We start from the raw sequence: 26,306 nt of genomic DNA, 5'->3' as shown, positions 1-26,306 counted from the left end.
TGTTGAATGTATAGATACTTATTCCCGGGTTCATGTGATTTCAACGATCTCAGTTATGCCAACAACTTGGTTGCTATATTTGGCCTCAGCATCTCTTTAAACGGAAAATGATTTTTGAAACACAAAGTTACTTCTGCTTTAAGTTGTTAAGAACTGAATCTAACTTCCACAAATTGTAAAAGTTCAGATCTTGCAATTGACGCTGTTGCTATGCAAAGTTCAAAAGCTTAATCCATCAATCATAAAATGTATCTCCACTATAATTATTACAGGTTTAAACCTTTATTTTTAAACCTATTCATTATTTTATTATTGTAGGGAAAAGAATGAGATCATTAAGCATTGCCAGTAGCATTCCATGGTGTCAATAAAACCCCCCATATTTCAATGCTATTTATTTAAGTCTCCCATTCAAGGCCATTGAGATTGGTAACATTTGATGTTTTCCAGGGGAATTTGTACTTCACATAATTTCAGGGATAACAGGGACAATATTAAGTGTAGGAAGGAACTGCAGTTTTGCTGGTTTAAACTGAAGATAGACATAAAAAGCTGGAGTAACTTGGCAGGATAGGCAGAAGGGTCTCAAACCAAAACGTCATCCATTCCTTCTCTCCAGAGATGCTTCCTGTCCCACTGAGTTACTCCAGCTTTTTCTATCTATCTTAGAGACAATGTTAACCTTATCTGCCTGGTGGAAGCCAGAGGAGTGGGCAATTAAAAGCATCTAACCTTCGCAGGAGGCAACAGAGGTTGACAGATCCTGACAGGCACCTAAAAGTACAGACACCAAATATCAGAGGGAACCAAATGCAATGTTAAGTCTGAAAGGAAAAGGGTGGTGGGCTTCCTGTTTGACCGTCACCGAGCAAGAGAGGTTGGGCCTGAGGGAGGTCAGATGAGCTGATGAGGGGCAGGAATGTTCCACCAAGGGCCATAAAGAAAGATATTATTGGGACCTCTCCCAAGCAATTCACCCTTCCCTTCAGACTGCAGGATTTCTACAAGGAGATACACCACCATCCTGGCAGGAATAACTGGATTTGGCCAGCAGAATTATTATTATTTTTTTTTTTTTAATTGGCTCTGGTGTAATAGATGCTTTACCAGCTCATACCACCACGCCTGCTGAAAACCATCTCATAATTGAAAGGCTGATGTTATCAAATAAACTTGTTATAAAATTAATGTTATAAAATTAAAATACATTTATACACCTGTGCACAGCAACAAACTAAAAATGAAAAAAAATCTATAAACAATATATAAGGAAACAATATATTTCTTCATTTCAGCATGAAAGTTAAATCAGAAGTTGAGATGTTACATTTGCTTATTTCTTATGTTTAATTCTTCCTGAGGTAAAAACGCCCTTGAACCAACAGCTGCTTCATGTGTGGGAAGGAACTGTAGATGCTGGTTTAAACTGAAAATAGATGCAAAATGCTATTGGTAACTCAGCGGGACAGGCAGCATTTCTGGAGAGAAGGAATGGGTGATGTTTCGGGTCGAGACTGAAGAAGGGTCTCAACCCAAAACGTCACCGATTCCTTCTCTCCAGAGATGCTGCCTGCCCCACTGAGTTACTCCAGTATCTTGTGTCTATCAACAACTGCTTAATGTGTGTAAAAATGCAATTATGTTTATAATTGGGCTAACAATGATATGAACAATATTTCCTCTCATAAATCAATTAGCCTACATACTGTGCTGTTGATTATATTGTTTTGGGAATTCATAGGCCCTGAGGAAATGCCCTCAAATTCAAGTCAAGTCAAGTCAAGTCAAGTCAAGTTTATTTGTCACATACACATACGAGATGTGCAGTGAAATGAAAGTGGCAATGCTCGCGGACTTTTGTGCAAAAGACAAACAACCAAACAAACTATAAACACAATCATAACACACATATTCTTTTACATAATAAATAATGGAAGGAAAAACGTTCAGTAGAGTTAGTCCCTGGTGAGATAGGCGTTTACAGTCCGAATGGCCTCTGGGAAGAAACTCCTTCTCAACCTCTCCGTTTTCACCGCATGGCAACGGAGGCGTTTGCCTGACCGTAGCAGCTGGAACAGTCCGTTGCAGGGGTGGAAGGGGTCTCTCATGATATTGTTGGCTCTGGAGTTGCACCTCCTGATGTATAGTTCCTGCAGGGGGGCAAGTGACGTTCCCATAGTGCGTTCGGCCGAACGCACTACTCTCTGCAGAGCCTTCTTGTCCTTGGCAGAGCAATTCCCAAACCAGATGGTAATGTTCCCGGACAAGATGCTTTCCACCGCCGCTGCGTAGAAGCACTCGAGGATCCTCGGAGACACTCTGAATTTCCTCAATTGCCTGAGGTGGTAAAGGCGCTGCCTTGCCTTACTCATGAGTGCTAAGGCGTGTGATGCCCATGTCATATCCTCGGAGATGTGGACTCCCAGATATTTAAAACAGTTCACCCTATCCACAGGATCCCCATTTATCCTCAATGGAGTGTACGTCCTCGGATGATGTGCCCTCCTAAAGTCCATGATCAGCTCCTTCGTTTTTTTGATGTTCAAGAGGAGGCTGTTATCCTGGCACCAGAGTGCTAGACCAGCCACCTCCTCCCGGTAGGCCTTCTCGTCGTTGTCTGAGATCAGGCCCACTACCACAGTGTCATCAGCAAACTTAATTATTGAGTTGGAGCTGAACCTAGCCACACAATCATGTGTGTACAGGGAGTACAATAGGGGGCTGAGGACGCAACCCTGGGGCGATCCTGTGCTCAGGGTGAGGGACTTCGATGTATTCCCTCCCATCTTGACTACCTGGGGCCTGGCGGTGAGAAAGTCCAGGACCCAGGCACACAAGGAGGTGTTGAGCCCCAATTCCATTAGCTTCCCGGCCAGTCTGGTGGGGACTATCGTGTTGAAGGCTGAACTGTAGTCTATGAACAGCATCCTCACGTAGCCCCCCTTCTGGCCGTCCAGATGGGAGAGAGCGGTGTGCAAGACCTGGGAGACCGCATCGTCCGTGGATCTGTTCGGACGGTATGCGAACTGCAACGGGTCCATGTTCCGAGGGAGGAAGGCGCAGATGTGTTTCTTCACCAGCCTCTCAAAGCATTTCATGACTACCGAGGTAAGGGCCACCGGACGGTAGTCATTCAGACAGGCTGGGGAGGCATTTTTTGCTACCGGTACAATGATGGATTTTTTGAAGCAGGCAGGGACCACGGACTTGTCCAGGGAGAGGTTGAATAATGTAGTGAGCACTGGAGCTAGCTGCGTAGCATAGGACTTGTGTACTCGCCCCGAGATGCCATCGGGGCCTGCAGCTTTTCTCGTGTTCACCCGTGTCAGAGCCCTCCTCACGTCGTGCTCGGACAGCGAGAATGTGTGCATATTCCTCCCTTCAGCTTCGGTAGCCAGCCCGCTGGCGGTATTGTCGATAGTCGGCAGACCTGGAGTGATGTTGCCCCTCTCGAAACGAGCGTAAAAGGAGTTCAGGTCATCAGCTAGGGAGGTGCCGGCACTTGCAGATGAGGGAGAGGTGCTCCGGTAGTTGGCTACAATCCATAGCCCCTGACACAGGCTTCTGGTGTCCTGCTGCTCCATCTGTAACTCCATCTTGTCTCTGTACCTTCTCTTTGCGTCCTTCACCGCCCTTCGCAGTCGGTAGGACTCTGCCTTGTAGACGTCCATGTTTCCTGATGCCAGGCCCGAGTTGTAGGCAGCGGTGCGAGCATTCAGGGCCACACGAACAGACCTGTCTACCCAGGGTTTTTGGTTCGGAAAGGTGCTTACCCTTACCGTGGGGACCATGTTGTCGGTTACTGTTGCGCTGAAGTCCGTGACTGCTTCCACAAACTCACTGACGTCACTGGAACTTGCTTCGAACATATTCCAGTCGATATCACTCAGTGCATCTTGCAGCATGGCCTATGACTGGTCGGACCACCGCTTTACGTCCCTCGTCTCTACCGCTTCCCGAACTATCCTCTGTTTATATTTGGTTATTATTAAATTATTTGGTTTCTACACTAAAATGGAGAGAAATCCCGCTTGAGGTAGGTGGGCATGAGGTAGGTGGTAGGTAAACGCACTTTACCCGATGTGGGAAATGGCCAGGACAGTGCTTTTTGCACTTTTTGCAGTAGAATATCTAAAATGTTCCTTCACTTGCCACGCATCCAAATGAATGGAATCAGTGCGGTTCTAGTTAATCACAAAAGAAAATAAGTATTCTTGGAGCGAAGCAAAAGGCAGAATTACTGGATATGTTTGATGGTCAGCAAATATAGCTGAATATTATAAATCCCATTGAAATGTATCATTGGCCCGCTGCAATATAATGTAATTGATACCTGTGTCAACAGGTTGAGAATGACAAGTCTGTCGCACATATTCTCTCATCCCAATGAATGTGAAATTGATCCTCTGAGAATGTGAAAAAACTGACTGGTGGATTGCCAGATTTAATAGCTCATTTACTATTGATATATGCAATGATTCGTAAATGTGAAGAGATTGATAAGGCAATAACAGAAATATAGAATGTGATAAATGGATTTAATGGTTTTAAAGAATAATATCTTGAATAAGATGGGCCAGAAAACAAACTCGACGCCTGTCCTGGGGGTGTTGTCCCGTTTGTTTTATTCTTGCATATACTCCACCCAACTGATAAATCATGAGAAAAGGTCAAAAAGTTTCAATGACTTTTGCTTGCTTTATTCACCATGATAATGGCCACATTGTATTGGTTGTAGAGCATCTTTGGGTGTAATTATGAAAGGTGTGATACGAAAATAGGTCTTTCTTTTCTTTTCTTTGTGGAATAGAATCTGCCCGTCTCAAGTTGCTAAATTTGCAGTCAGAATTTGTCAGACTCTATCAGCAGCTGGTATCAATTAGCATAGTGTGCTGATCAATTCAATTTACATAGAAACATAGAAAATAGGTGCAGGAGTAGGCCATTCGGCCCTTCGAGCCTGCACCGCCATTCAACATGATCATGGCTGATCATCCAACTCAGTATCCTGTACCTGCCTTCTCTCCATACCCCCTGATCCCTTTAGCCACAAGGGCCACATCTAACTTAAATATAGCCAATGAACTGGCCTCAACTACATTCTGTGGCAGAGAATTCCAGAGATTCACCACTCTCTGTGTGAAAAATGTTTTTCTCATCTCAGTCCTAAAGGATTTCCCCTTTATCCTTAAACTGTGACCCCTTGTTCTGGACTTCCCCAACATCGGGAACAATCTTCCTGCATCTCGCCATTTGATTTATATTTGTCTTCTGTTTACTTATAATGCAAATTATTTTTATTTGATTTCTCCGAGTGGGAACTTACTCTATTGTTAAAATCGCAAAGCCTGTGCAGAGCACTACTGAGGTGAATAATGGAGCCCTGGCTAGTTACTTCCCAATCCTGGGAGAGACACAATCCTTATCGCCTGACATCTCTTACTATAAGGTATGCTCAAGATGTGCGACACAATTCTCTGTAGATGACTGCAAGAACCTCAACATCACCCACGATAAGCAGTCTACTTGAGCGGCACCCAAACCAGTAGCCTAAACATTCAATCCGTCCCCTACTATTCATTGTGTCTGCAGTGTTTGCCTTCAACTAAATGCATTGCAGTTACCTGCTCATGCTCTTCTGAAAGAACCTTTCAAATAACTCCAAAATGTTACCAATACTTAGTTACTGGGACACGAGTATAGCATCAGGCAGCATGGCAATGCAGCAGTAGAGTTGCGGCCTTGCAGCACCAGAGACCCGGGTTCAATGATGACGACGGGTGCTGTCTGTAGGGAGTGTGCACGTTCTCCCCGTGACCTGCGTGGGTTTTATGATCTCTGGTTTCCTCCCACACTCCAAGACGTACAGGTTTGTAGACTTCTAATTATAGAAAATTGTACATTTTCCCTCGTGTGTGTAGGATAGTGTTATCGTGTGGGGAATGATGGTCAACGCGGACTTGGTGGGCCAAAGGGCCAGTTTTGCGCTGTACCTCTAAACTAAGCCTGCAGATTCTCTTCCAAATCATATGCCATACAAACTTTGGGTTATAACACCTTTCCGTAATTGTCACAGCATCAAATTCCTGAAACTCTTTAAAAAAGAGCACTGTGAACTTCACTGGTAGGACTGTAGCAATTCAAGATGACAGCTGCTACCTTTGCAAAGGCTGTTATGGATTGCTATGAAGTGTTGCATAATACTAATAAGATTGAAAAGACTAGGCCTGTATTCACTAGAGTTTAGAAGGATGAGGGGGAGATCTTATAGAAACATCTAAAATTATAAAAGGACTGGACAAGCTAGATGCAGGAAAAATGTTCCCAATCTTGGGCGAATCCAGAACCAGGATGTTGCAGTCTTTGAATAAAGGGAAGGCCATTTAAGACTGAGGTGAGAAAAAACTTTTTCACCCAGAGAGTTGTGAATTTGTGGAATTCCCTGCCACAGAGGGCAGTGGAGGCCAAATCACTGGATGGATTTAAGAGAGAGTTAGATAGAGCTCTAGGGGTTAGTGGAATCAAGGGATATGGTTAGAAGGCAGGCACGGGTTATTGATTGGGTACGATCAGCCATGATCACAATGAATGGCGGTGCTGGCTCGAAGGACCGAATGGCCTCCCCCTGCACCTATTTTCTATGTTTCTAATACATGGCCTATCTTTACGGAACCTTCTTATAACCGTGTTAATCATGACATTGACAGAGACTTGGGAGTTGGCCATCAGTCGCTCCTTTAGGAAATGAATGGTGCTGGGGGGGGGTCCAAAAAATAGAAGAAAAACAAAATACTCCCTTTCTTTCTCAAAATATAGAAACACCATTAATACCAGTGTCAGCTCCATTTGCAAAGCACATATGCTGAGAGTGTTAAAGATAGAGTGTTTAGTCAGGCTATGTATAAATATCCATCACAGAATCTCAACAACAATTTCCTCTCTATCAAGATTGTAAAATTTGTGCCAAAGATTCATAGCGTTTTGGTGAAAGAGTCGAGTGAAGGATATTATATATTCTAACAGTGGCCTATTTCTTTCATTTGTTTGATTGAATTGGTATCTTTTCCATTATTCTTGTCTAAGATATGCTGAAAGTTACGACTGAAGAATGAATTAGTACTGCAAAACTGTTGCATTCTGCCTCCCATCAACAATTATAATATAATATTAATGTCAACAATTATAATATAACATCTAAATAAACAGTTGAAACAAGGATTTAATATTGTTTCAATGTTAAATGCAGCCTTCTTCTAAACTTTGTTGAATTGGCACAGAAGTGTGTTAATGAACCCATCAGCTGCCAGATTCCACCTGCTCAGTATTTTATCCTTATCCCTTCCCAATGTAGTCAAAGGTTGCTGTTGAATATGATGCCTCATTTGTACCCTTGAACCCTTAAGACTACAATGGCCTCATATCATAATAACCTGCTGAAACTGAGTTTCACAGAGTCTGCATTTACATGGTCTTAAATGTTCAAAAGCTGAGTAGCACATGCCGTGACAACTTTGCAATTCAACACTTGTTTATTATAAGGATTAATATTGGTGTGCAGTAAACCACCTTCTCTGTAGTATGTGCAAAACTGATGTCAAGAGGAGAGAGGTTTTTTTGGAATTAAATTGGTCAATGATAAGATTATTTAGAATTTTGCAGCTCCAAAAATTAGCTGAAACTTAAAAATACACTCAAAATCACTCTAAGAAGTCTGTTGCTTTGATCACTCAACAGGCATGGAGTACAGATCGCATTCCCATTGTTACCCATGCAAGCTAAACATATTGGAAATGATCAACCCTACATCTGTCGAACCTTGTTTTAGTTGGAGTCAACATGGCCTGGGTAAAATGAGGCTTTATTGTTGTCCCTGGTTTTGAAAAGCTGCGCTGCCAGCTAATCCCAATCAACAACTGAATTTAAGCACCGTCTTTAAAGGTAATGAGAAATTTGACCGTGGTCGTTTGTGCTCAATGAACAATGCAGTAACAATTGGGTGTGGTACTCTACTTTTGAAATTTGGTTCCACCGACTTAATGGAAGCAGGTTTTGGAAATCGAACACAATGTGCAGCTGCTCCTTTATAAAGTGCATTTGGTGCTTGCTGCTGGAGGCAGTCCCATACACTTTTATTGCACATATTGTATAATCGGAAAGATTATCACTCTATAACAGCTGTGAAACATTTTCAATAATCTATAATATTCTCTACAGGCGCCAGTGCACTCAATTGGAGACATTTTAACATTACTACAGGTGCCAGTGCACTCAATTAGAGACATTCTAACATTAACATCCATGAGACAGATGATCTCTGTCCTCTTTATGTTTTGCCATTTAATAAATTAGCTTCCTCGATGGTGAGTGAGCCAGTTCGATACAAACTTGGCTTGAAAGTAGGATACAGAAAGTGGTGGTGAAGGGTTGTTGTTCAGATTGGAGGTCAGTAACATGTTTTGTGCCCCAGAGATCAATGTTGGGTCCACTGTTGTTCATTATTTATATTAATGACATTAACAATTATAACAACGATTTGAACGTGAATGTAGGTGGGTGGCCAAGTTTGTGAGTGGCATAAAAATGGGTGATATGTTGAACAGTGAGGAAAGTTAACTACAATTTAAATTGGGATCTTGATCGACAGGGCCAATGGGCCGAGGAATGGCAGTCGGAGTTTAATTCAGATAAATGCAAGATATTGTCTTTTGGTTAGACAAAGCAGGGCATGACTTAAATGGTTGGACCCTGAGAAGTGTTGGAGAACAGAGAGATCGAGGGGTGCAGGTACATAGTTCCATGAAAGTGGATGACAAAAGATAGACTGGGTGAAGAAGTCGCTGGGCATCCTTACCATCATCAGTCAGTACATTGAGTACAGGATTTGGGGCATCTTATTATATTATTGAAGACATAAGGCCAGATTTTGAGTATGATGTCTGTATCAATGATGATGCCAAATTGAACAAATCCATTTTGCCCTGCACATGATTCCTATCTCTCCATTCCCTGCATATCCATGTGCCCATCTAAAAGTATTTTAAATGCCGCTATGCTATTTGATTTAAAAGGGACCCGAGGCACAACTTTTTCACATGGAAGGTGTTGCGTATATGGAAAAAGCTGCCAGGGGAAGTTGAAGCAGGCACAATTAAGACATTTGGACAGGAAAGCTTTGAAAGGATATGGTCTAGGCACTGGCACATAGAATTAGCTGGGTTAGGCAATCTGATCTTCATGGATGAGTTGAGCCAAAGGGACGAAAACTCTATAAATCTACTAATAGCTTAAGAATAAAAAAATCATGCTCACCATTGAAATTGGCTCCATTGGGTCTTGTTTTCCAGGCAAACAGTCAAACATGAGCATTTTGAGTGAGCTCCAGTCTGAGAAAAAGTTGTCTCTTCCACCTGTTAAGAAAGAGAAAGATCTTGAATATGATCAGTGGACTCACTCTGTGCCTCCACGAGAAAGCACAACCCAAGTGAATTAAGCACCTGTGGGAAGCATCCCAGTTGAAGCAAGATCTACATCCCCTCCACGCAATATTGGGGAAATACAACCCACAGAAGAGTATAAAATAGGAATGCCCTTTACTTTAGTGTAATGTCTCCAGCAAGGGAATCGTCCCAACCTGTGCAAGACCTCACAAAGTGAATGCCCTGATCATCAAAAGGTACTGACAATGTATATTATTTATAATAGTTTGTATAAACTCCATTTTGTTGCTGTGTCCAAAACTCTAAGGTCCTGTGCTGTGTTTTGTATTTGCAGCTTTTATGCAAGCATGCAATGTCCAATTAATTTATGCATAAGGTATAACATGGTATGTTAATCAATAAAGTGCATCATAAAATGTACTCTAAGCTTCCACAGAGACCTGTTCGGTTTTTACTTTGCATTTTCACAAAAATGCAAAATTATTAAAAGTATCAATGCAAATGTATTCATTATATTAGAATAATTACAAATGCTATTTTATGTATCTCGATTTAAAAACACAAACAGTGCAAAAAAGTTAAAACAAGGTAAATATGTGGCCTTTCATTATTTAAACTGATTTGAACTTTAAGATTCATAATTTATTAATATATAAAAGAAACCCGTTATTCAGTAGCTTTCAACACCAATACATTCTCAATACCTTTTGATGGTCAGGGCATTCACTTTGCGAGATCTTGCACAGGTTGGGAGGATTATGTAAAGGAAAATCATCTTCCTGCATAAATTGTATCTGAAATACTTCAACGTTTACAAATACATAAAATAAATATGCGACCGGGTAGCCACAATGATGCGGCTGGTAGAGCTGCTGTGTCACAGTGGTAGAAACACGGGTTTGATCCTGACCTCAGGTGCTGTCTGTGTGGAGATTGATTGTGTAAGTTTCCACCGGATGATTCGATCCCCCATCCCAACAACGTGTGCGTATGTGGCTTAATTTGCCTCTATAAATTGCCTCAAACATGTGGGAGTGGGTGAGAAAGTGGGATAACACAGTACAGAAAGAATGGTCGCAGTGGTCTCGGTCTCATAAAGTCATAGAGTGATAATACTGTGGAAACAGACCCTTCGGACCAACTTGCCCAAACTGGCCAACATGTCCCAGCTACATTAGTCCGACCTGACATCAGTCTGAAGTAGGGTTTCGGCCTGAAATGTTGCCTATTTCCTTCGCTCCATAGATGCTGCTGCACCCGCTGAGTTTCTCCAGCACTTTTGTCGACCATCATTTGGTCCATATCCCTCCAAACCTGTCCTATCCATGTCCCTGTCTAATTGTTTCTTAATAGCCCTGTCCCACGGTACGAGTTCCTTCCAAGATAATTCCCGATATTTTGGATCTTTAAATCTCCAAGAAAAAAGTCTGCTAGCACTTCCGCCTTTTTTACACCTTCAGCTCCCTCTTGTATTTACCTTAGTTTCTATCTTTTTTTTGGACTGTAAATTTAGGTAGCTGTTCCTCACGGTCACCCCGACTGGCTCACTTAATTGCAGCTCAAAACCTGGCCGTTTTCGATGTTTTTAACGGGTGTGAAAGTGCGTGTTTTCCCATCCACTAACATGTACCGGAAGTGACGCTTGTCCCCCAGTTAAAATTTTCGGTCACGTGAGTGGGGATTTACGCTCCAGTGACCTTTCATGAAATCACCCTATTCCCATGCAGTATCTTTTAAGCAATCAATCAAATATACACAGCGTGAAAGCTGCCATTGTAAATATATTTTGCTAACCCTTATGGACTTTCACGTTTAAATACGCTTGTTAATCGTAAAAATAGGACCCATTTAAAGAACCTTCTCCTTTTGTCTAAAACTGCTGACAATGCATTTCTTCTTTATTTCTAATGCAATTCTAAAAGACTTTCCCCCTTGCTGAAATTTCGGAAGTTACATTATGTTCACATTAATGCATTCACTAGGGATATTATAATGCAGGTGGTGAACTTGCAGCCAACAGAGAGTTGTGAATCTGTGGAATTCTCTGCCACAGAATGCACTGGAGGCCAATTCACTGGATGTTTTCAAGTCTTAAGATTTAGCTCTTAAAAACGACTCTCCTGTCACTTTGCAAAGGTAATCCTTCCTTAAATAAACGCGTCCAGTCACTAGCTCTTTAATACCATTGAATAAGGTGAATGTCTCAGTGAAATCTCATATGAGAATGGTTGGGGAGGTCCAGTCCCAGTCATTTCCTGGGTGCCCCAGTTAAAACCATGGGTCCAGTGATAACATTTTAACCATTCAATTAGTTATCTCACAAAGATTACATGATTTGTAGGGAGGAACTGCAGATGCTGGTTTAAACTAAAGACAGACACAAAAAGCTGGAGTAACTCAGCGGGTCAGGCAGCATCTCTGGCAAAAAGGAATGGGTCGAGAGGGTCTTGACCTTTCTCCAGAGATACTGCCTGACCCGCTGAGTTACTCCAACTTTTTATGTCTGTCTAAGATTACAAGATAATGATTTTCAGTTTGACAAAATCCAGGCCAAATAAAAATCAATCTTAAAATGTATTTTAATTTAAGAAGAATGTAGGAAGGAAATGTAGATGCTGGTTTAAACTGAACATAGATACAAAAAGCTGGAATAACTCAGCGGGACAGGCAGCATCTCTGGAGAGAAGGTATTGGTGGCATTTCAGGTTGAGATCCTTCTTCGGACTGGACTAATTTAAAGAAGTAGGTTCTATTGTGGCAGTGCCTTTTCTACTCCCTTCATTTAGCTAACCTGGTTTGCAAATGATTCCCCAGTCATAAGATGTGACAGGCAGGCCCTGCTGCCTTTGTCTGTAACAACAACAGTGGGTCCGGAGAAAGCTGCCAATACCTTATTTACCAGGAGGTGTTATTTTACACAAGTGAATCCACCAAAGGGTGGATCACATCACTCTTTCAGCGGATGAGGAGAGACAGTTCAAACAAGAGCTGAGAAGAACCTGTCACATCAAACACAGAAGGAAGGGTGTGCTGGCCTTTGTTGGAAGATGAGTGTCTCCTGGGACACATGGTATGCCAGAGCTCTCACCTACACAAGCTCCTGGGAAGGACTGCGTTCTTCAACCTAGATGCTCACAGTCCTTTCTAAGGGCCGCAACAAAGCAACTGTAATAATCGTGCATCCCAAAGAGAAAACCAGCATTAATAATCTTGTGGCAGAACTGGACTGACAGTGTTTCCTGAGAAGTACTCGTTACACACATTCCTTCTCTCCAGAGATGCTGATTTACTCCAGCATTTTGTGTCTAACTTCTTACACCCTCATTGTTCTGGTAATGTTTTATTTTAAATTATAGGATTTTCTAGAAAGATAAATCAGATCTGAAGGAATCAAACAAAAATCGCACGTACAATGTCAGTCATCCGCTCAGGATAACTCGTAGCACTTGTATCCAATGATTCACTTGTGGATTTAATCACAGATGCAACAAGACAGGTGGTGACAAATATGATGATTGTAGGATTCTCATGTAGGAAAATTGAAATATTATCGCGATCTGAGGGGTGACTTTTTCACACAAAGGGTGGTGGGTGTATAGAATGAGCTGGTGGAGGAGGTAGTTGAGGCAGGGACTATCGCCACATTTAAGAAGCAATTAGACAGGTACATGGATAGGTTTAGAGGGATATGGGCCAAACCCAGGCAGCTATGACTAGCGTAGATGGGACATGTTGGTCGGAGTGGGCATGTTGGGCTGAAGGGCCTGTTTCCACCGTGTATAAGACCACATCAAGTCCCCCAAACTAGCAATGTGACAATGGCCAGACCTACTGATATGTTGATTGTAGGATAGACATTATGCTGTGATATGGGGAGATGGCTGAAATGCACTTGGTGGGTCGACAGGCTTTTTTTGGTGCTTTATCTGTACTTTATGAATCTGTAATTACTCTGTACAACCCAAGAACAAATATAGTGACAACACTCTACTTATATGGGGATGGAATGGGAGCAGCAGTGAGGATGGAGGGCAGTTACGTTGAGGTCCAAGGTCTCCAAGCGCAGTGTATAATCTTCTCCAGGTGCAGTCATTGTGCATTTTAAGGCAGAATTCTCCACAGGTTCCTAAATGCCCCACCTGCTAATTTGGGGGAAGACCAACAGCAACCCTGAAGAAAGTTCATGGACAGGCATTTTCCACTGACCTCCTGACCCAGTGAGAGGTCGGTAGGAAACTAAGGCAGGAAGGCTGGGGTTAAATGGTGCCTGACCCGAAGCACAGATGAGGGTCAGTGTAGGGTGCGGGATTCCGTTAACTACTCACATCATTATAGCACCTCCTTAACCTGACTTCAGGAAATGCAGTAGAAGCAGAGATTCACCTCAGCTGGAGTAGTAGCTTCTCACAAGCTTATCTGTTCTCAACGATTAAGTTAAAAATTAATAGGTGGATATTAACTGGGCAGCCTTTGTATTGCAGCGGCACACAGCAGACTGCGCAGACATCTCGCACAATGCTGTGGTCATGACCAGGTCTGTGTGCGGAACTGAAAGTAGCGATTGTAGTGACTTGTGCCAGATGATGAAAACAGGGTCAGTTCCACAGCACCAGGAGGTCAAGAACCACTTCTGCTAAAGTAGCTCTGTAAACAAGTGGAGCAAAATGTACAGGCACAAGGCAATAACCAGAGGGACCTTGTACTGATCAAATATGGTGTTGAGAAGATTAGGGTGGAAAAACAAAGAGATGTTAGTAAAACAGGAGAGTAGGATACACCCACACACGCACACGCACACATTGACAGCCAAGCACAAATACATGCGCGCATAACGCTCACACACGCACAGCCAAGCAAAAATACATGCGCACACACACACACACACACACACACACACACACACACACACACACACACTCACACAGCCAACCAAATATATTTACAGACATGGATAAATGCAAACGCACATGCACACAAATGTATTTACAGACATACAAAAATACATGTACACGCACACAGACACATATATGCAAATGCGCACACATGCACACACACCATAGACCTTCTACGTATTATCATAATTTAGGTAAAACCATTCCTTTGATAAAACTAAAACAAAGGGATTAACGTTGAGGTGAACGTTTAACAAAAGATAAGAAATGTTTTTGCATGCTGAAAATTTCTCTATTCTGTTTTTCAACAAAATAATTAGCCAGCATAAAAGAGATGGCTAACACTATTTTACTAAATTAGCAGCAAACGGATATATTGATCTTTCTTACAAAACAATTTAAATCTCCAAAGGCTCCAATAACAGCTAAGATTTCTTATCTCAGACTGCCTAGCCAGATAGATCCACTGACTGCACACAATAGGGTAACTTTCCCACACATGGATCAAAGGAGAAAGCAATGGGCACTTCCACAATGCAAGATATAAAGTACCTTTCACAGATAATAACCCAGTACTCCTCCATTATAGACCATGACTAGAAGGTATGTGCAAATTCTCCAGTCGCAGCCTCCAAAGTAGACTTTTTTTCAGAGAGGATGTAAAAACTAAAAGAAAATGTTACTTTGAACACTAAAGTCCTGTTTTTGATGGGAATTTTTAGGCCACTTGGATTGAGATAAGATGCTGCTCCCTTTCCTTTACACCCATCAATTCCAGGAACTCGAATTACACAGCCCACTAATTAACAAAACTGCACCCTGTTTCTCCTTCCTGGCTCATAGAATGTCTGTAATAGAATGTCTTGAAATCTGTTGTCATCCAGGAGCGGTAGAATTATTGTTTTACTTCCACTTCACAGCCAGTTAACATTATGGTGCAAAGTGCCCTATTCATTTGTGACACTCTACCAAGTGTCCTTTATAGAAAGGGAGCCGTGTGATAAATCATGTATCCTTAAACTTTAGGCCCTTGTGTCACGGCTGCAAATTTTCTGTTTAAAGTTTTTTGCAAGGAAGAAAAGAGCAGTGACATTCTTGCTTTAAAGAGCAAGGACATACAGAACATATCTATTAACATGTGGGCGGTATAGATTGGATATGTTTGCAATGATTTTGATTGAGAAATCATACAATCATTAAAGAATCAATGTAAGCCAGTCTGAAGAAGGGTTTCGGCCCGAAACGTCGCCTATTTCCTTCGCTCCATAGATGCTGCTGCACCCGCTGAGTTTCCCCAGCAATTTTGTGTACCTTTAAGAAATATCTGTATTCTGATCTGACTGTTAGCGATATAATTACCAAACTATTGCCCTCCTATGCTTTATTGAAACACACCTCCTCAGGGCCACAGACAACTGCAGGCAGCCTAAACAATAGAAAGGATTAGCACAAATCTTGACCTTCAAAATCACAAAACATTCAATAACTCTTTACAATTTTAACTCAAATCACGGAAGACCCAGTAGGATCCACCCAATCCAATGCTATCAATTGACCAATGCTAGACAAGTGTTTGAACAAAGGATTGCTGGGACAAAAGTAATTCTGGCAACAAAGAGCTCATCACCAATCCCACAAAAGTGGCACTGGTATAAATCCTGCTACAGGGAATATGGATGGTTATCACTGATGCCCGACACCGTGTCTGAGAAGCAGTCACACCTCCGACACCATTAGGAAGTCAAATTCACCCCAACGCGCAACTCTTGGCACAAAACCGGCACTGTAAATCAACGGCCATAACAGAAATCTGTCAATATTTTCTAAAACATCCCATGGTTCCTTTAATGAATCCCCTTTTTTTGCACCTGGTGCGTCCCAGGGCGGACTTCATCTTGACATCGTCAGCAAGCTAAACGTTTGGTTCACTATTCACAAACAACCATAAATGTATAAGATGGCGCTAAGACCTGGGAACAAGTTAGGTTGGTCAACTACTTTAAGGGAATGAAGATCCGTGGGGAATGGTGCAGGGGTAATGAAGCTAATTAGATATATTTTACAATCAGGAATTGCAGGAATGACGGACTGATCCGCCGTGCAGCCACGTATAAAATTGCTTTGCTCAAATATTGTTCGCAAGATCCTTTTCTGGTGTTGCGTCCCATGTTCTGAGGTCCACATCACAGAATGAAATGTATGTAAACTATCTGAAGTTCGGATAGTATATGTGATAATCAGTAGGAAGCCTCAAGACCACTAAAAAAACTCAAAATCATAAAAAGCCGTGTAGATTAGTAGGTTAATTGGTAGGTTAAAGGGGAAGTTTTAGGAATGAGACGAGAATAAATTGAGATTAGTCTAAAGGGCCTGTCCCCTTGACGATTTTGCCGGCATCATATCAGTGTCGCCAAAAGATTTTGAACATTTCAAAATCCAGCAGAGACAAAAAAGTGGTTGCGACACTTGAAAAAACACCGCGCGTCACACGCCATCACGCCGCGTCATACATCATCAAGCCGCACGGTTTTCTGTGACATGATACGTCAGTCAATGATGCCGGCAGTCGCCGAAAAAAAATCGGCAAGTGGGACAGGTTCTTAAGACTAGTGTGAAATGGAAGGGCCTGTTTCTGTGCTCTGTGGCTATGACTCCTCTCTGCCATATAACCAAGTAGTTTTGAAATGCTCTTATTCAAAGTGTGGCACTAAAATAAATTGATAACTGCAAACATCAGGCTGAAGATAAAATCTCCCTATAATCCAAGTTAAATAGTTAGCAAATATTTGCATAGGTATCAAACTTCCATAACTGTTTTAAATATCAGGAATTGATATAGACATCACAATGGACAGGTTGCATGTCACTGCCTTTCACCTCAGCAATCAGCTCGCCAATGCAAAGTTCCGAGTGTCCTTTTGTGGTAAGCCGGTAAAGAATGAAGAATTCCCCAAGTACCTTGGAGTCACCCTGTATCGAACCCTCACCTTGGATCATACCCTCACCTATCGTGAACACCTGAAGAGAGTGGCTGATAAACTGAAAGCAAGGGTCAACATCATCAGGAAACTTGCAGGCAACAGCTGGGGATCCAATGCACACACCCTCCTTACTTCAAGTTTAGCCCTAGTCTAAGCCAAGTTTTGCTCAACGGCTTGGGCTAATAGCTGCCACACCAAACAAGTTGACACTGTCCTTAACCCTGCAATGCGGGTCATCACAGGGACGCTTAAGTCAACACCTTTGCAGTGGCTCTCTGTCCTCTCCCATATAGCTCCTCCCAGCATACGCAGATGGGAGAGGATGAAAGCTTGGTGCACCATCGAGGCTAACCGTGACCTTCCTTCCTATCCATGCTGACACGAACAATCCGCCCAACATGGGTCTGAAGCCCCGCAAACCCTTCTGGTCTTCAGCCAGATCCCTGGAAGACAGAGTGGCGCAGAGCCTGGAAAGATGCCAACACCAACAACGAAGATGTCATCACAGACTCCAGTGAAACCACCGGGTTTTGCCCTCCATCGCAAGCAATGGCTAACCCTGAACAGAATCCGCACCCTCCATGCAAGAACAGCCCATCACCTGCATAAGTGGGGGGATGTCAGATGGCCCTGCGTGTGACTGTGGACATCCAGACCAGACCATCCCACACATCGTGAATGACTGCCCACTGAAGCTTTGCCCTGGGGGCATCAAAGCCATCCACCCAGATGCTGTCCTGGCCTGAACGTCTACCCTCGATCTACAACTTTAGGGTGTGCACGCCATATGCAAGAAGAAGATTCAGTAATGGACACAAAGTGCTGGTGTAACTCAGCGGGTCTGGCAGCATCACTGGATAACATGGATAGGTGACATTTCAGGTCGGGACTCTTCTCAGACTGATTGTAGGAGGGGGGAGAAAGAAAGTTAGAAGAGGGGAGAGACAGAACAAAGCGTAGCAGGTGAACACAGGTGATGGGGCGTTTGATAGGCAGAAGGTTGAACAAAGTCCAGAGATTAAAACAGAAGGCTTGAGATAAAAGAATTGAAGAGTTGCAAAATGTGACACCAGAGGAATGAATGTAGGTGGAGGGGAGAAATAGGTTTGAGTCCAGGTGGGGCACAGGAGGGGAGAGGGGATGGTTGTTGAAAGTTACCTAAAATTAGGGAATTCAATGTTCATGTAGTTGGGTTGTAAGCTACCCACGCTGAATATGAAGTGCTGTTCCTCCAGTTTCCGTGTTGCCTCACTCTGGCAATGGAGGAGACCCAGGACAGAAAAGCCAGCATGGGAATGGGAAGGGGAGTTAAAATGGTTAGCAACCAGGAGGTCCAGTAGGTCATGGCAGACTGAGCACAAGTGTTTGGTGAAACGGTAGCAGAGTCTACGCTTGGTCTCGCCGATGCACAGGAGGCCACATCAGGAACACTAGATGCAGCAGACAAGTTTAGAGGAGGTGCATGTAAACCTCTGTCTCGACTGGAAGGACTTCATTCTGCCCCTTTATTCAAACTGCGTACATGTACATGTTCAAAAGGTAGGAGAGAAGGGAAAGACAACAAAACCATCATGAAGAGGTACCACAGGATATTGTAGATGTTGGAATCTTGATCAATCTGATTAGTTTGAAGACAAACCCTGACCCAGGACATCATCTATCAATTTTCCTTCACAGATGCTGCCTGACCCACTGAGTTACTCCAGCACTATTTTTTATAACTATCAGGAAAAGGGTGTATGAACTTTAGTGCAATTGAAATAATGTCAAATTACCTCTGCTGTTTTTTCTGTCTTTATTATTCATAAATCATAAAGGAAATGAAGTGGATATGTAATTAGTTGCAATTATATATGCATCCCCCAACCCCCACCAATGTAAGAAATCCTTCCTTAATTTATTAATAACGTTGGATTCTCATTTATTGTCAAAATAAATAAATTCAAATGATCTCAGGATGTGGTAAAGCACTATATTACCAAATGTGCTACTCTTGAAGTGCAGATAGACACAAAAAGCTGGAGTAAATCAGCGGGACAGGCAGCATCTCTGGAGAGAAGGAATGGGTGACGTTTCAGGTCGAGACGTCTGAAGAAGGGTCTCGACCCAAAACGTCACCCATTCCTTCTCTCCAGAGATGCTGCCTGCTGCACCAGAGGACCTAACACCCTCGACCACTGCTACACCACCATTAAGAATGCCTATCGTTCTATCCCTCGCCCTCACTTCGGTAAGTCCGACCATACCGCGGTGCTGCTTCTTCCTGCCTACAGGCAGCAATTAAAGATCGCACCCCCAGAAGTGAGGACAGCACAGAGCTGGTCGGGGGGGGGGGGGGCAGAAGAACAACTCCAGGACTGTTTGGAGTCTGTAGACTGGGCAATGTTCAAGGACTCGGCAACGGACTTGAACGAATATGCCACAGTCGTTACAGACTTCATAAAGAAATGTATGGAGGACTGCATCCCTACAAAAACCTTCCGAGTGTTTCCCAATCAGAAACCTTGGATGAACTTTGAGATTCGCACTCTCCTGAAGTCCAGACACAGGGCATTCACCTCCAATGATACAGTGGCCTACATGAAGGCCAGATACGACCTTGGTAAGGCCATCAAAAAGGCCAAAAGGGACTTCTGCTCCAAACTGGAGGACGAGACAGATGTTCGGCAGCTGTGGCAGGGCCTGAATGCAATCACCTCCTACAAGGCAAAACCAGGAGGCAGCTCTATTGTCGGTGTAACATCACTCCCTGACGAGCTCAATGCGTTTTATGCACGCTTTGACAGGGAGAATACTGATGTGCCTTCCCGATCCCCCATTCGCTGTGATGGCATTTCAGTCTCAGTCACAGAGGCCGATGTCAGGAAATCCTTCAGAGGGGTGAACCCCCGAAAAGCACCTGGTCCTGATGGTATACCCGGTCGTGTTCTAAAAACCTGTGCGGACCAACTGGCTGGAGTTTTTACGGACATTTTCAACCTCTCACTTCTGAGGTCTGAGGTCCCCACCTGCTTTAAAAGGGCATCAATTATACCAGTGCCCAAGAAGATTAAGGTGACGTGCCTCAATGACTATCGACCAGTGGCACTAACGCCGGTGGTGATGAAGTGCTTTGAGAGGTTGATCATGGAGCAAATCAACTCCTACCTCGACAAAAACCTGGACCCACTGCAGTTTGCGTACCGCCACAACAGATCAACGGTGGATGCGATCTCGCTGGCCCTCCACTCCGCACTGGACCACTTGGACAACAAAAACTCATATGTCAGGCTGTTATTCATTGATTACAGCTGGGCATTTAACACAATCATCCCCTCCAAACTGGTTACCAAACTCGCAGAACTGGGTCTCTGCGCATCCCTCTGCAACTGGATCCTCGACTTCCTCATCCACAGACCACAGTCTGTTCGTATTGGTGGAAATGTGTCAGCCTCGATAACAATCAGCACAGGAGCACCTCAAGGCTGCGTGCTCAGCCCCCTGCTGTACTCACTCTATACCCATGACTGCGTAGCGAACCACAGTGCGAACTCCATCATCAAGTTCGCTGACGACACCACTATTGTGGGGCGTATCACTGATGGGGATGAGTCAGAATATAGAAGAGTAATCGAGCAACTGTCCATATGGTGCCAGCGCAATAATCTGGCCCTTAACACCAGCAAAACCAAGGAACTGATTGTGGACTTTGGAAGGAGTAGGAGGGGGACCCACAGCCCCATTTATATCAACGGGTCGATGGTTGAAAGGGTCAAGAACTTCAAATTCCTGGGCGTGCACATCTCTGAAGATCTTTCCTGGTCCGAGAACACTAACGCAATTATCAAAAAAGCTCATCAGCGCCTCTACTTCCTGAGAAGATTACGGAGAGTCGGATTGTCTAGGAAGACTCTCTCTAACTTCTACAGGTGCACAGTCGAGAGCATACTGACCGGTTGCATCGTGGCTTGGTTCGGAAATTTGAGCGCCCTGGAGAGGAAAAGACTACAAAAAGTAGTAAACACTGCCCAGTCCATCATCGGCTCTGACCTTCCTCCCATCGAGGGGATTTATCGCAGTCGCTGCCTCAAAAAGGCTGGCAGTATCATCAAAGACCCAGACCATCCCGGCCACACACTCATCTCCCTGCTACCTTCAGGTAGAAGGTACAGGAGCCTGAAGACTGCAACAACCAGGTTCAGGAATAGCTACTTCCCCACAGCCATCAGGCTATTAAACCTGGCTCGGACAAAACTCTGATTATTAATAACCACTTTCTGTTATTTGCACTTTACCAGTTTATTTATTCATGTGTGTATATATTTATATCATGGTATATGGACACATTTATCTGTTTTGTAGTAAATGCCTACTATTTTCTGTGTGCTTTAGCAAAGCAAGAATTTCATTGTCCTATACAGGGACACATGACAATAAACTCACTTGAACTTGAACTTGAACTTGCCTGTCCCGCTGAGTTACTCCAGCTTTTTGTGTCTATCTTCGGTTTAAACCAGCATCTGCAGTTCTTCCTTACTCTTGGAGTGCAATTGTTGTTGCAATGTAGGAACTGAAGCTGTCAATAAGTGCACAGCAAGCACCCATAAAACAATGAAATAAGTTATCTGAAGTGTTTTAAAAGTCAGTTGAGGAATAAGTACTGACAAAAACAACTTCATTACTTCTCTTTTGGGTATCCTACTTTAACAAGACCTAGGTTTAACAAAAGCAGCAGCATTGACAGAGATGCATATCCTCAGAACTTGCATGCAGAGCCAGGCTAGATTTTATACTCTTGAATCCACACCTTCTGTCTGAGAACCACTAGGAAAAGCTAAGACTAATGACCGACATCAAAGCCATAGGTGTGAAAAAAAAGGACAGGGTGTGCTGGAGTAACTCAGTGGGTCAGGCAGCATCTCTGGAGAACACAGAGGATGGGTAATTTTTGGCTCAACCCGAAAGGTCACTAATCCATGTTTTCCAGAAATGCTGCCTGACCTGCTGAGTTACTCCAGCACTTTGGGTACTTTTATGTATTAACCACCATCTGCGGTTCCTTGTTTCTCTACACGTTTGGAATGCACAATGAGATTAAGTCCCAAAGGCAAATTTACCATTGAATTAAATATGGACGGATGCATGGATTGTGATGCATGTAATTTTCCATTAACGCCTACCTGCATCATTCATGCAGAGATGCCCAGACCTGCACAATGGATCCCCTGTCCTCCTGTGACTTCCATCTTGCTCTATGTGCCTTGCGGTTGGTACGGGTCACTTACAAAGAAGCGTTCTATAGCACGCATCTGATATAGCACGCATAGAATAGGCCTGCCCAAGCACGGCCTAGCCAGAAGGAGCGAACTTCTCGAAGGTCCACTCCAACTAAAGACTTACTCCTCACCTCACCAATCCTCAATGACCCCCTGCCACTAAGCACCCACTTCTTCACATTCATCTAATCTGATCATGGTGCCACCATTGTTATCCACTGCTGATTCTCCGACCACATCCTTGAGGGCTCGGTCACTAACTCCCTCCCTCAATGACCCAGCCTTCCCTCCCACCCCACCACTGCTCCTCAGATGACCCTTGACCTGCCAGTTTACCTTTAAATGCCATCACCTGCCCTTCTATGATTAAAGGAGCAATAAATATTAATCTTTCTAAACTATAAGTTTCAGTATTAGGCTCATGACACTAATCCCTGATAAACACTGCCTGACAGACTTACATAGAAATGACGCACTAATGTCCCTGAACATAAGGAGTTTTTAAAATGTGACCTGCCGTGTTATTTGCTTAAGGTGGAGAAGTTTTGCATTTGAAGAATTATCTGCATGGGTCAAAGGTGAATGCAGATAAAAGCAAGATAAAAGTGAGACAATATCCCCAGAATAAAAAAAGTACAATGTATTAAAGGCAAAAAGGTGGGTCACGTGCAAATAATCAAAATTATTCCGAGCAAAACCAAAGTGTTATGGTTCCAAAATCAATGCAAATCCACAGGATTATTTGGACACAAAAACAGAAGAAGCTGGAAATACAAGGTGGCAAATCCACAACAGAAAAGAAAGTTAGACACAAAGTTAGAAACTGAAGAAAGGCCTCGACCTGAAACGTCACCCATTCCTTCTCTCCAGAGATGCTGCCTGTCCCACTGAGTTACTCCAGCATTTTGTTTCTATCTTCGATTTGAACCAGGAACTGCAGTCCCTTCCTATATAAAAGGAATAATTCAGGTACAACTCCCCTCCAGAAGTGGTTAATGATGCTGAGGTCTCCCTGCTCAATCACTCATCTGTGCTTTCTCACACTGATGGAATTGTTCACTTTCAGCATTCTCTCTACTTCAAATTTCAGGTATTATCTGTTTCTTTTACCTGAGTCGATGAATGATGCACTGTATATACTCACTTTCACAAAGCGACGGAGGAGGATTCATTTTATGACGGTGAAATTGCCATTATTCATTATTCTGGTTCCTGCTGGAGAGACAAAGGCAGGATTGAGAGCTTGTTTGCCTGCACACTGCTCATATTTCTGATCTGTATTGTGCCAGTCTTTATTCCCATGCTTACAAAAATTGTTAGACCATACACGTAAAAACAAATATTGGTCTGATTATACCCCGATTTCTATTCTCATTATGAGGGACCTTTTCTTCATTCAGTTGGCACAGCAGTTGCCAGTAAACCTTGACAATTTTCCAATGGGTTTGTAAAACAGAATCTTTTGGTGGTGCTCTTGCCCACAAGTTGAAGTCTGCTGCATTTGCTGCTACGGTTTTGAACTCACAGCCGCCATGCTGTCATGGTATATTTACATCCGGAGACCATTCAGCCCACTATGTCTGTGCTAGTTGTGAACGAGTGCTCCAGAGGTTACAGATCACGACTCCTCAATGCACTGCTGAAAGGTGATGCAGGTTTCTGCCCCTGCCACCTTATCAGGCAGCAAGTTTCAATCCCTACCACTTTCTGGATGAAATTATTTTCCTTGTTTCCCATTACTTTAAAACATCTGCTCATTGTTTCTGCTGGGTGAAACAGATCCTTCCAATTCATGTGCAGGAAGGAACTGCAGGTGCTGGTTTACACCAAAGATAGACACAAAAAGTCAGCGGGACAGGCAGCTTCTCTGCATAGAAAGAATGGGCGATGTTTCGGGTCGAGACCCTTCTTCAGACTGGCTTCCAATTCATTCTATCTAGGCACTCCTTTATTTTACACTACTCAATTAAGTCTTCTCTCAGCCTCGTCTGTTTCAAAGGAAATAACCCCAGCTTATCCAATCTTTTCACATGACTTCAATTCTTTTCAGTCCTAACAAAATCTTTGCCAATCTCCATTGCACCATCACCAGTGCAACACGTCTTTCCTGTGACTTGGTACTCAGAAATATATAGAACACTCAAACTGTGGATTTAAATATAGCTGCAGCATTACCTTCCTGATCAGAAATACTAGGACTTAAGAATAGCATCTCAGATGTTTTTTAACCACCTTATTGACTTAGCACTACTATCTTTGGACATCCACTCCACAATCCCTCTGTTTCTTCACACCATTTAATGCACATTCCTTTTATTTCTGCATCTCCCCTGCATTGCTTCATATTTTTCTGGATTAAATTCTATTTGCTATTTTTATATCCATCTGATCAGACCATCTACAGTGTGTCCTCTCAGAATCTAGAACTGTCAACAGCATGGCCAATTATTTGCAGACCCCTTTGGCATTTGCTCAACTAGATGTTTGTTGCTGTCACTCCCTTGTAGTGTTGGCAGAGTTGCCCATGGGAACCTCTAGCAGGTCTATTAACCCACACATTATATGCTGCTTTAAGTGAAGAATTGGATTTTATTTACATTCACTTTGTATTGCTATTTTTAACTATACATTTAAGAATCAGACAGACAAAATGACACTATAAATATAAATGTGCACATGAAAATTCAATGAAATCTGCAGATGTTAAAAACCTGAAATAATAACAAAAAATGGTTGGAAACACTCCACAGGTCCCAAGTTGGAGACCCTTTGAAAGGACACCTTTCCAGTCTGAGGTGTTAACACTATTTTACCTTTCACTGATTAATATTTTGATAATGCGAGTTAAAATGTTGGTAAAGTGAAATGGTGAAAGACAGGAGGGCTATGGGAGAGCTGGGAAGGGGAGGGGAAGGAGGGAGAAAGCAAGGACTACTTGAAATGGGAGAGGTCAATGTCCATACTGCTGGGGTATAAACTACCCAAGCGAAATATGAGGTGCTGTTCCTCCAATTTGCAGTGGGACTCACTCTGGCCACGGAGGAGGCCCCGGACTGAGCGGTCGGATTCGGAATGGGAGGGGCAGCTGAGGTGCTGAGCCACCGGGAGATCAGGTTGGTTATTGCGAACTGAGCGGAGGTGTTGGGCGAAGCGATTGCCAAGCCTGCGCTTGGTCTCACCGATGTAGAGCAGTTGACACCTGGAACAGCGGATGCAATAGATGAGGTTGGAGGAGATGCAAGTGAACCTCTGTCTCACCTGGAAAAACTGCTTGGGTACTTGGATGGAGTCGAGGGGGGAGGTAAAGCGACAAGTGTAGCATTTCCTGCAGTTGCAAGGGAAAGTGCCAGGGTCGGGGCTGGTTAGGGTGGGAAGGGACGAATTGATCAGGGAGTTACGTAGGGTACGGTCTCTGCGGAAAGCAGAAACGGGAGGAGATGGGCCGATGTGGCCAGTGGTGGGATCCCGTTGGAGGTGACGAAAATGCTGGAGGATTATATGTTGTATGTGACACTGGTGGGGTGGACAAGGGGGACTGTCTTTCTACTTTCTGAAATGACTCGTTTCAAAGAGAACACTCGTGGCTGGCTAACCGGAGATCATTGTTTTCCAGAGTTGACACTGGGGTTGAAATGTCTCACAATCCTTGACAGTTCCATCAGGAGTGTGAAAAAACTGCACTGCCAATGGATGCACATTACTCAATGATTTCAACATGGCGCAGCGGTAGAGTTGCTGTCT

The 26,306-nt window shown here is 43.4% G+C and overlaps 1 protein-coding gene across 9 annotated transcripts in view; it reads right to left on the bottom strand.

Moving 5' to 3' along the window:
* The window catches only part of klf3 (Kruppel like factor 3), a 101,330-nt gene that overhangs the window by 35,891 nt on the left and 39,133 nt on the right, over window positions 1-26,306 (bottom strand). For 3 of the 9 annotated variants that reach the window (XM_033026913.1, XM_033026974.1, XM_033026927.1), the window contains exons 3-4: window positions 23,710-23,780; window positions 9,310-9,407 (exon numbers count right to left, since the gene is read on the bottom strand). In XM_033026913.1, coding sequence (XP_032882804.1) covers window positions 9,310-9,407; window positions 23,710-23,737 — 126 coding nt within the window. In that variant the 5' untranslated portion in view covers window positions 23,738-23,780. Of the gene's footprint in view, window positions 1-9,309; window positions 9,408-23,675; window positions 23,781-26,306 lie in introns of those variants that run through there. The other 6 variants (XM_033026921.1, XM_033026937.1, XM_033026945.1 and 3 more) reach the window with 3 other exon arrangements.

The sequence above is a fragment of the Amblyraja radiata genome, chromosome 1 (assembly GCF_010909765.2).
Source record: "Amblyraja radiata isolate CabotCenter1 chromosome 1, sAmbRad1.1.pri, whole genome shotgun sequence".
Lineage (NCBI taxonomy): Eukaryota > Metazoa > Chordata > Chondrichthyes > Rajiformes > Rajidae > Amblyraja > Amblyraja radiata.
The sequence above is the reverse complement of the archived record's forward strand: the minus strand, read 5'-3'. Positions and strand labels throughout refer to the sequence as shown.